The sequence below is a fragment of the Ictidomys tridecemlineatus genome, chromosome 4 (assembly GCF_052094955.1).
Source record: "Ictidomys tridecemlineatus isolate mIctTri1 chromosome 4, mIctTri1.hap1, whole genome shotgun sequence".
NCBI lineage: Eukaryota > Metazoa > Chordata > Mammalia > Rodentia > Sciuridae > Ictidomys > Ictidomys tridecemlineatus.
Genome location: NC_135480.1, coordinates 101,406,697 through 101,417,971, shown reverse-complemented (window position 1 = coordinate 101,417,971; position 11,275 = coordinate 101,406,697). Strand labels below are relative to the sequence as shown.

Below are 11,275 nucleotides of genomic sequence, written 5' to 3'. Positions count from 1 at the left end.
CTCCTCTCTGGGGTTTTGGCTAGCTGCCTTGATTTCCTTGAACTCCAGATTTTGTCTCTTCAACTTCAGACTGAGCCTGGCTTTCTGTGGGTTCCTCTTCCCTGTACTAGGTTTTGGAAATCCACCTGGGCAGTAAACTGGGCAATCTCAGAGGATGGCTCATTTCATTTTCTTCCTTCAGGACCACCGTCCTTTACTACCTTGAACTTGTTTTACATATTTTGCTTGGTTTTCTAGTTATTGAAGATGGGAGTGTAAATCAGGTCCCTATTATTCCACGATGGCTGGAAGCAGAAGTAGTTCTGCTATCATTTTTATAGGATTTATGGAAAAACTATCAATCGACAGAATTAAAAAATGTGCATAGGAAAGATAAACAAATTTGGAAGACCAGTTACTTAAAGGGAGTGAGAAGAAAGGACTACTCTGAGATTGAGATGCTTTAGGAGAAAGAATGGCAAATTTTAGAATTTTTTTTAAAATTGGTAATAACTACATGGATGTTAATTATGGTATTCTATGTACTTACATGCATGAAACATTTTATAATAAAAGTGAAAGGGTAGATAAAGGGCGACTAGGAATATTACTTAAGGGCACATCCTCGAAAGGCCAGCTCCTGTAGGCCAAAGGCGCTCCTGGGAGGAGGGGTGGTCAAAGAGCAGCAAACCGAGACAGCCGCCCCTTGCCTCTCCTCTGGATGTCAGGAAGGCCCGGGATTCCCCTGCTGGTGCTTTCCTCTGGTACTTTCAACCCCTGGTTGACATTCCTCTGATGAAACCCTTCAAAACCCCAACTTCCACAAACACTACCAGTACTACTACTATCACACCGTGCTGAGTCACGGGCCCTGCCCACTGGGTCACCACTCCCTAGTTCTTAAAGACCTGAACTTTTAGGTCACTCTCCCTCTCTTGATCACCCACATAGATGACCTTTCTTTGACCCTGTCTTAGTTCTTGCCCTACTTTCTTGCAAAGATCATTGCTTGCTTAGATGTTTGCAGTTAGCCCCCCCTTTTCTGTTTTTCTGTAACAGAAAATAAAAATCTGATTCTGCTGCCACTTGATAAAGCCAGAGACTCAAAAGGGAAAGGAAAGAACTTTATTCAAAGAGTGTCCAAAGAATAGAGAAGCAGGACTTGTGCTTGCAAATCAACTTCTCAACTCCAAGGAGTTGAAGGGTTACAGATACAGGTCAGAAATAATGAGGGAGAGAGGTTAAGGAAGGGGAGAGATATTCGTGTCTTTTTTGGAAATAGGCTGAGATCTTCTAGGAACTAGGGTTCTACCTCTTGTTGCTTCTTTCATGGTCTGGTGTTTCTGGACATGGCAGATGATAGATGGTTTTTGTCTTGAAGAGGGAAAAAAAGAGACTTGGTAAGTCTAGGTCAACTTAACACCCTATATTATAGTTATGGACAAAACATTTCTCAGCTGATCAACATTGAAAAGAACGTCCCCATCTACGTGCAGAGATGAGTAAAACCTGACTCAAAGGTTAAGGCAGCAAAGGCAACAGACACAATATGAAGGCAGAGGTGACAAGCTTTTCATCCTGCTGCAGCCACCCACGGGACCTGGGCAGCAAAAGTGGCCTTCAGGTCCCTGCACAGTAACCTAGGCAACCGTTCCCATCAAAACCCACATGAGAAGTGCTGCCTATAGCAAAGCCAGTAGGAGACTAATAACGTATCGTCCAGTGGTGTGACCTCCCAAATTAATGATTTTTAAGTTAATTTATAGCAGGTGAAGCTGCAGGGGTTATTCAGGTTGCCTCAGTAACATGTCTTCAGTCATCTCCCCCCCTGGCTATTCTTAACACAGAGAAGCAAGCTAGTGACATCTTTTCAAAACTTCAGGTCATGTCCTTTCTCTAAGTCCTCTAGGACTCCCCATCATGTTTGGAGGAAAAGCCAAGTTCCCCTCATTGCCTTCCAGGAACCCCAGGAGTGGTTCCCGTAACCACCTCCTCTACTGCTCTCTGGTTCCCCACTAGGGCTGCCCTGTGCTCCTGGGCCTGCGGGGCTTGCTCCTGCCTCCCTTTTACCTACTGCTTCTGCTGCCTAGCACCTTTCTACCTGGTATCTGCATGGCCTCCTCCTCTCTCTTGTTGAGAGCCACAGCCTTTTAACACTCTCTCACCTCCTTTACATCCCTGCTCTTCAGTTGTGCCTTCTCCACAAGGCCTTCCCTGACCACTTTATTTAAAATGTCCCCTCCACCCTCACAGTACTCTCTCTGTTTCCCCGAGCCTAGCAGGCACCTCCTTCTCAGGTGCCATGTAATTTATTCCTTTGTGCATTGCCTGTTTCCTCTACTGGAATGTGCTCTCCATAAGGACAAGGATTTTTACTGGCTCTATTTATTGCTGTAATTCAGGTGCTTGCAATAGTGCCTGGTGCAGAGAAGATGAGATCAAATACTTCTAGAATGCTGGAAGCTGCTTGGCCTTGCAAGGGGCTGTTACATGGTCCACTCCCCTCCCCACCCGCCTGCAGCTGTCTCCCCTGAGGTACCTTCCAGTTCCACAGGCCACTGCTCTGCTTTTCTGTCCATTCCTACTGCTATAACAAAACACCTGAGACTGGGGCTAATTTGTAAAGAATAGAAATTTATTTCTCACAGTTCTGGAGGCTGGGAAGTCCAAGATCAAGGTTCCGGCAGGTTTGGTGTCTGGTGAGGGCTGCTGTCTGTTTAACAAGGCATCCTGTGACTGTGTCCTTCCAAGCAGGTGGGGACTCTGTCCTCACATGGCAGATACTATCACATTAGCCATTACATTTAAACATGAATTTTGGAGGATGAGTTCAGACCATCGCAGCCGCTTCTAAGCTACTCTTGGGTTCTGGGTTGGGGCACTGTGGCTGGCTCCTGTGCTGGACTCCAATATTGGCATGGGCTAAGCCTTTCTGTGGGGAGCCATCCATGGGCTTCATGTGGGCCACTGAGCATCGAGCCTAGTGGTAGGAGCATTTGTGTCTGGGAATAACCAGTGGACACTTCCTCTGGTTAACTGCCCTGACACATTGTGAATTCCTATCCCGCTCTGCCAAGTCCCACACAGCACCTGAGACAGGTGTGACCTGCCAAGACGCCAATCAACCTGCTGACTACAAGATATCCTGAAGCAAGAGTCTGCCCCTAAACCTTATCCCTGCCTTTAATGTACCCCTTAAATAAACCACTGGAGCCGTCTTTCCTTTGTCTACTTCCAGCTGTCGTGTGGAATGGACTTATGGGGGGGGGTTCTGCTTTTGTAAATACATTTCTGACTCTTTGTCTTTTGTTCTTCACTAATTATTTCAGACTTTTAAGTTTTCAGGTGGTTTACACCCTCCTCCGAAGGAAGAAGAACCCCCCAGTGAGAAACTGGTGGGTCGCTCCCTATATCTTTTTTCCTTAGACTGTGTCATCTCTTGCTTCCTCTTTTTATCCAGCTCTTGAGCTGCTGAGGATCCCAGGGGAGGAAATAATATTAGTAATTTTATTGGCCAGGTAGGCTAAACTGCACTAACAGTTTGACCAAGAAGGTAAATCTTAGGCTCACTTATTTTTTGTCTATTCTTTGTGTTTCTCTGAGGGCCTGGACTGAGTGAACTAGCTCTGATTGAGATTTTCAGGGGACAGATCCCTTCGAGACAGAGGAGAGACTCCCTTTTCTCTGCATCTGGTGGTCATGTTCTTTTCACATGGCTGCTTTAACGGCAAGGACCAAGGGGCATGAAAGACAGAAAGGTGTGGGTGGGGAGAACTGTGAAGTATTTAAAAATGTACTCGCAAGCTGGGTGCAGTGGCACACACCTGTAATCCCAGCCACCTGGGAGGCCAGCCTCAGCAACTGAGTGAGACCCTATTTCAAAATTTAAAAAAAATTAAAAGGGTTGGGGGACGTGGCTCAATGATAAAGTGCCCCTGGGCTCAATCCCCACCACCAGAATAAATAAAAAGCAAATAAAAATGTATTTGCATTATTGATAATGTTAATGACAACAACAACAATGATATGACCAGCATCTATTAAGCACTTAGTGTGTGCCAGGCCCTCTTCTCAGTGCTCCTTCCTCAACATCTCCCTTCGTCATCCCAATAACTCTATGTGTACTTATTTTACTCGTACTTCACATCACAGCAATTGACTGTTAGCAAGGTGAAGGGAGCGACATGGGCCCCAGAGTCAACAAGTGACAGAGCTGGACTTCAGATGCTAGCCAGCACCCAGGGTCTGGGCCTGACCAGTGTACCTCTTGACCTCTTGGCAACACCCCTCAAGCTATTAGGTCATGGAGGCAAATCATCGTGCTCTGCCACAGTCCTGGTGCCTCATGGGGCTGGAGGGGTCTGCTCTCCCCTTCATGAGCACCATGACCCCAGGTGGGTTGTCCCGTGGTGCTCCTACCCTCGGCCTCTCCTCAGAACCTTCTCTCTCTCTGCTTCTGCTTCTCTCGTCTCTGGCCCCACATATTTCCAGTCTGTTTCCTTCTCTTGGTTTAGCTTTACAAACAAAATATAAATTTAGCCAAGTGCTCATACCACAAAAAGGGAAGAAGGGGCAAGTACCAGCAGCAGACAGAGCCCAGGGTTCACCCTGCTGCTGGGCACATGGGCTCTGAAGAGCAGACAGGGGAAAGCAGTTCCCCGGGTCTGTGCTCTTGGGCGTCTCCAGCCTGCCCCTCCCAACCATGTCACTCAAGCCAAAGCTGATGTCCCAGGCTCATCCCCCAACAGCAATGACTTTTCCATCAAGCAGAATGCCTGGGGATTCAGGATGCCTCCCAGCTCCCAGCTGTTATCAGAGGTCACTTCCTTTGGACCTATTGCATGTCTCACTCTAGCAATTTAAGTATCTGAGTTTTATGTGGTAGTGTGGCCGGGCTGAGTGAACTAGCTCTTCCAGGGGACAGTGACTTTGATGGGCGGTGGCCCATGGTGCAGGTCAGCCAGTGCGAGGGGCTGTGAGAGGACTCGAGGCTGCTGTGTCCCTCTGCAGGGGAGGACTCCATTAGCACCTTGGGCCTGATCCTCAGCGTGGGGCTGTCACTGCTGCTCGTGTCCATCCTCGGCTACAGCCTGGCCAAGTGGTACCAGCGTGGGTACTGCTGGGAGGGTAAGTGAGCATTGGCCCCCGTCACCCCAGCTCTGCCCAGCCCCACCTGTCCTGCAGCGGTTGCCAAGGCGGCGGAACTGCCAGCCCTGAAGCACTGCGGGATGCAAAAGTCTTTCCTGTGGCAGTTCTGCGGTGAAGCCTTGACTGGACAGCTGAGAGTTGAAGTGGCTGGGGTGGGGCCGTGTGACCTTTATTGAAAGAATGGGGGCTCCTCCCACCCCAGCAAACAGCCAGCTTCCCCTTTCTTCATGGCCCACAGGGGTCTCTCCCAGGGGCCTCTGTGGGCCCTCAAGGCCAAGGGCAAGGGACTGGCAGGCCAAGTTCCAGGTGGTCCTGTCTGGCTCCTGGGAGACCCTGCCCCATCCGTGGGTCCTGGGGCCTCTCCTAAGTGTGCTGACGTTCCAGCTTCCCTGGGAGTCTCCTGGAATTCACTGAGGTCTTCTCAATTCTGGGGACAAATCTGTGCTTTTCATAGGACTCTGGGAAAGTGAGAGGGGCATGATGGAATGACTAGAGGTAGTGAAAATTTCTTAGATCTATAGTAAACTTTAACCGGTGTCTACAAATATTCGTTAAGCACCTACAATGTTTTGCCTAATATTATTCTTTTTTAAAAATTCCACGTGAGGACAAAGTTATTATAGCTTCCATTTTTGAAGACTTTAACCTTCAAAGTCACAGGGGTGGAAAAGAATGGAGTGGGATTGAAACCGAGGCCTGGTTCTTTTGAACTCTAGGCTGGTACTGCCTCCCTCCCAACAGGGGCAGGGCCCTGAGAAGCCTCAGGCCCTCACAGGGCATCCCAAGGCCTAGTCATCTGCTCCTCCAGACAGGGGTGAGGGAGTACCAGATCATTCTGGAAGGGTCCTGACAGTTTCCCTGGAGGCACTAACTCTCTTTTTGGTTGTTTTCCCAGGGCCTAATTTTGTCTTCAACTTGTACCAAATCCGGTGAGTAGATATAGGGCCTATCTGGGTGGGGTGTGCACTGGGGGTTAAGACTCAAAGATGAAGAAAGACTCAAAGATGGAGCCAGAACTTTCCTTCCCCATCTCCTTTCCATACCCCTACGCAAACCAAATAGAATCCACTTAGAAAAGTTCCATGGAAAAACTTGAGCATAGAGAGAACCATGTGAGATCCTAATGACAGTGATCCTCTTAGCAGGGATCATTCTCAGGCAGGGAATGTCTATCCCTCTATCCATCCACCCATCCATCTATCCATCCACCCATCCATTCATCATTTATTTGGTAAGGTTCTAGTGTGGCCGGTATTGTGGTATGCATTCCTAAGGGGACAAAGGTGGCTGGATATTCTCTCTGTCCTCAAGCATTTCACTGTCTATGCCGGAGACAGGTGTGATCATGAACAATGCCATCTTTGGCACAGTATGGTGTTAAAAGAGGAGCAATGAAAGAAAGGGAAGAGGGGAGCTGGAGTCAGAAGGTCTTCTTGGGCTGAGTCATCTCATCTATTTCCTGCAGTCCTGTTCCTCCTGGCCCTGAGAAATGGGACTAGTCCTATTCTGGAAGATAAGTCAGTAGGTCAGCTACCTGGCCCCCACAGCCAGGAATGTCTTCCTATGTCTAGACCAGGGAGAGGCTGGGTTCTCAGCTCTAGGAGCTTAATAAGATAACCTTTCTCAGGACCCTGAAGGATCTGGAAGTGGGGCCACCCTTCACCATCAGTGGCCATATCAGCAGTCCAGATGGCGGCTACATGAAGTTCTCCAACGGGCTAGTCTGACCCGGGCAGCACCTGGCTTCTAGAGCTTGGGAGAGGTGAGTGAGAAGCTGCAGAACTCCTGAGTGAATCTCAAGTCCAAATAAAGTCCTAAGGGGGTCCAGGCACCCACACCCAGTGCCAAGGACCACTCACAATTCAGAGATGATTTAGTGCCTTCTTTCTTGCTGGAAGAAGCCTCACTAGGTGACATGGTTTAGAGGAGCCTTCTCACCTCTTCTCTTCCCCCCTCCCTTTTCTTTTCTAGGAACAGACTCCTGGCTTAGCTCCTGACCATCCTGGGCTCTCCTGGGCTGCTCTCCCTCTCCTGGGTCCTCAAGACCTGGCCTGGCCTCTGAATGTGGAGGATGAGGGGTCTTCTTTGGACATTTCACTAGCCTGTGACTCTCTCTGAGAGTCCTGAGGACAGTCAGGCCTCTGGGGAGGGACTGACCAGGTGGCAGCAGCCTTCTCACAGGAACCAGAGAGGCGGCCACCCAGGGAGAAGGGCCGGACTCCAGGAGGTTCTGAGCCTGCAGGAGTTGCTGAGGCATCCCGAGGAGCCAAGCCACACCCTACAGTGTGGGAGGAGCCCCCAGACTCCAGAGGGAGTACCTCAGGTGGCGTGTCTCATCACTTCCTCTTATAGGGTTGACTCCAGGGGTTGGAAAGACAGTTCTATCTTCACTGGGCAAAGCTCTATGGAAACAGAGGTGGGACTCCAGACAGGGTTTTTTACCTTCCCATCAGAGGACAACTTCTCTGAAGACGGAGTTCGGCCTTTACTCTGCCCTGCCTCCCTCTATGCTTGGTTCTGGCACTTTCCACTCTTCCCCTGGAATTGCTGCCCTCTACCCGGCTCTACTCCCTGCCCTGGGCCCGCTCTCCCTCCGTGACAGGCCTCAGTGCCTCCCGAATGTGATTAGCTCTCAATTTTGATTGGTAGTTCTGAGAACAGACTAGAAATGTCCCAGTTGCCTGGGCTCCTGTGCCAGGGTGGGCATGGGGCACAGGGGACAGTATCTCCCAGTGCCCTGGGTTTCCTGAGCCAAGTTAACCCTGGGAAGCAGAAAGTGGTGGAGTGAGGTCAAGGAACCCAGGCGAGGCTGAGCGAAGCAGATAAGAACAAGGGAAAGGAAGAAACAGCTGTTGCCCGAGGACAGCAGGACAATGTGCCTTGCCAGTCATCACTCCTTCCTGTAGCCTGGACCTACTGGGCCAGAGGCGGAGATGGCCCTGGGGTGTTGACCTAGTCGGTCCTTGGTGATGCTGTTGTTCTATCCAGAGGGGCTGAGTCCCCAGGCAGCCGTGGACAGAGATCCTCACATCAGCAGTGGTGGCTGTTGAAACCTGCTGACACAACTACAGCCCTGGCTTCTCTGCCATTGTCTAGCACCAAGGCCACCAGGAGCCCCAGGCAGCTGACTGGGAGGGGGAGAGGGGTCATGTGATTTATCTTCCTATCTTTCTTTTCCTGAGGCCTTGTTTCTTTCTGGTTTTGGGATCTAGCAGAGCAGAAGGAAAGAGAGGACTTGCCAACCCCTCCCCCCTCACTTCCTGTCAGGGGATTCCTGCCCTCCTCCGGGTAACCAAGCCCTGACTTTATAAACACAGTCTCTTTGGAAGACTTGGGTCTTCTACCTCTGACTAGGTGGGAGTGGAGAAGAGCCCTTAATGGCTTTGGATTCCCTCTCTTCCTTGAAGGTCTCTTGGGAGAAATGGAGAAAAGGAGATGGATTGACTTTGGCTTCCTTCTTCCTTGGATCTCAGCTCTGAGGACTAGACCCACAGGTCCCCCTACCCACTTTTGTACCAGGCATTGAACCCAAGGATGCTTAACCACTTAGCCATGTCCGCAGTTCTTTTTGTATTTTATTTAGAGACAGGGCCTCACTTACTTGCTGAGGCTGGCTTTGAACTTGCAATCCTCCTGCCTCAGCTTCCCAAGCTGCTGGGATCACAGGCATGCGCCTCGGCACCTGGCTTAGACCCATAGGTTAACCTATAGTGTGTCCATTCCCAATGTCGCTTTCAATCATGCCCTTCTCAGTGTGAATCCGGGGTCTGCAGTCCCTGAAAGTGCTCCGGACCCACCAGCTTCAGGGACATTTGAAAGGAGGTTGGGGTTCAACCCAGTGGTCCTGGTCCCAGGTCTGGTGGCTTCAGGAGGGGATGCAGGAACAGCTGCTGAGGACTGGGAGAATGGAGGGTATTTCCCATCTTTGGGAGCGGAACTGAGAGTGGGCTGCTTCCTCTTTTGGGGCCCTCTGACGTGCTCCTTGTCCCCTCTCCTCCCCCATCATTTTCCTTACTTCCGCAGGCCCAGCAGAGCTTTCTTGCCCCCGCCCCCCCCCCACGCCCCACCCTAGGACTCCACATGTTTCTGTTGAGGACTCTGAAGGGCCAGATTCCCACTTGCTCATAAATAGGAGAGAACTTCCTAGAAATCAAGGCTGCAGGTCTGTGGGCTGGGCCCTGGCTGGGCGCCCAGCCCTTGCTGTGCCAAGGCCTCTGCTGCACCGTCTCCCTCCCTCTTCACTCCTTCAGGCCATAGCAGATGAGTCGAGATGCATCCTTGGGAGCCTGCGGTTCTGTGGGCTGCCCATTCCCGGGTCCTCTCCTGGTCAGGGCTGTTCCCCAGCCTGGAGTGCCCTCTTATCCCTCACCAAGCCCCTGCACAGTGTGGCTCAGGTCCCATTTTTCCTGCAACTCTTCTTAGGACTCGAGACCAGATGCCACCCCTTTTAATCCTGGTTGTAGAGGGCCGAGTTTGCTCCATTTGTCTTGTTCCCCAACCAAGCTGAGCCCTTTGCGGGAAAGGTTAGGTCCTATAGGTCTCTAGGGGCCCCTAAAACTGAAGCACTTAGAGGTGCTCCATAAGAGCTTGTGGAGTAAAGAGGAAACAGTGAATATAATCTTGAAAGGCGGCCTTGTCCTAGAAGAGGGAACTTTTTTCCCCGACTTGTTATTGCATTTTGGACATTGTGGCTGCCCTGTGACACAGGAATTATGATTGGCCCCACTTTACGTAGGGGGGTTGGGAGGTTCCAAGAGGTAGCATGCTTTGCCTAAAGCTCCACAGCTGCTCACTACTGTCTGCACTGGAGCCTGAACAGAGTCTGTGGCCTCCTGGATGCAGCCTGGCCTCCGGGCTTAGTGAGGTGTAAGGATGGAGCCCTGGAGAATAGAGTCTGATTCTGACATTGCCCTGCCATGCTATGTGTCCCTGGGTTAGTCACTCCACTTCTCTAGTCATCTATGTAAGCATCTGGAAATCAAAAGACTGGATTATTTCTTCAAGGCTCCTCCTGGCTCTTACCTTGTCTTGCTTTTTAAAAATTCTCTGTATTCATGTTTAGCATAGGCACTGTCACACAGTGGGTGCTCAATAAACAAAAGATGCAAGCACAAAGTAAAGTCCTAATGCTCTCATTTATGAGTTGTAGTAGCTCTAGACCCCAGTGGGCCAAGATTCTAACTGCTACTTGGGCATTGCCTGGACTTTGCTGAGATCTGCCCAGGATTGAAGACTAGACCGTTCCCAACCAAGCCACTCTTTCCCTGGAAGGAAAACACCAACCTCTGCAGGGCGGGCACACGTTGGTGCAGGGTGGGGTCTCTGTTCACACATCCTCACTGTAGCCTGCTAACCTCAGGGGTGAGGAAATAGGCTGAGAGCACAGTGAAGTGATCTACTCGAGGCCTGGAGAGAATTTACTTTCTTTATAACCCTTTGTTGCCCACCTGTACCTTCAGTCCAAGCCAGCAGTGACCCTGAGGTCCTTGGTCCCCAAGAAACCAGCCCCTGTCTCCAGCAGGTCTCCTTTCTGTGTCCACTGCTACCATGAGCAGGACTCTCAGGCCTCCTGGCCCCATCTCAGCTCTGAGCATCTCACTGGCCACTCCTCATTCTTCCTTTGGTTATCATACCCTCCTAGACCCCGAGGCATCACCTTCTGCCCATCCTTCACACCAGCTCAAATTTTGCTTCTCCAGGGAGCTGCCTCAAAAACCTACAGCTCTTGTTCTCTTGTGATTTGAATTACAAACACTCTCTGGCTTCCATAACGTGATTATTTCCTTGCGCTCCTTCATTCTTGCTCTCACCTATTTGGGGGCCACTTCTTAGAGACAGACTCAGGCCTGATAGCCCTTTTGAGCTCTCTCTGGAGCCTTGCTTGGTCCTGGCCCTGGGCAGCAACTTTTCAGGAAATCAGGTGGAAAGGCTGCTCAGTTTCTTCAGGGCATCTTACGTGGGGCTTTTTGTCTGGCCCAATCTTAGGTGTTCAATTTGATCTCCTCTCCACATCTTCACCCACAGCCAACCTTGTGCTCATGAGCAGATAAACTTCTAGAGAAGGGCACCCACAGATGGTGAGGTCCTCTACCTAAGGAACAACCCAAGGGATGATTAAAACCGTGAGGATCCTGGCAGCTGAGGACTG

The 11,275-nt window shown here is 50.5% G+C and overlaps 1 protein-coding gene across 1 annotated transcript; it reads left to right on the top strand.

Annotated features, from left to right (window-relative positions):
* Window positions 1-4,363: 4,363 nt before the first annotated feature.
* On the top strand, window positions 4,364-6,882 carry Smim35 (small integral membrane protein 35). The gene is made up of 4 exons (XM_078044955.1): window positions 4,364-4,373; window positions 4,960-5,106; window positions 6,023-6,056; window positions 6,755-6,882. Exons 1-4 carry the CDS (start codon window positions 4,364-4,366, stop codon window positions 6,852-6,854), a joined length of 291 nt encoding a protein of 96 aa, XP_077901081.1. The 3' UTR covers window positions 6,855-6,882.
* Window positions 6,883-11,275: the final 4,393 nt, after the last annotated feature.

Bases quoted from the DNA above. Each gene is read 5' to 3' on its own strand.
- Smim35 (XM_078044955.1), top strand. The intron at 5,107-6,022 runs GTAAGTGAGCAT...TTGTTTTCCCAG, and splicing joins GCGTGGGTACTGCTGGGAGG to GGCCTAATTTTGTCTTCAAC. The intron at 6,057-6,754 runs GTGAGTAGATAT...AACCTTTCTCAG, and splicing joins TTCAACTTGTACCAAATCCG to GACCCTGAAGGATCTGGAAG.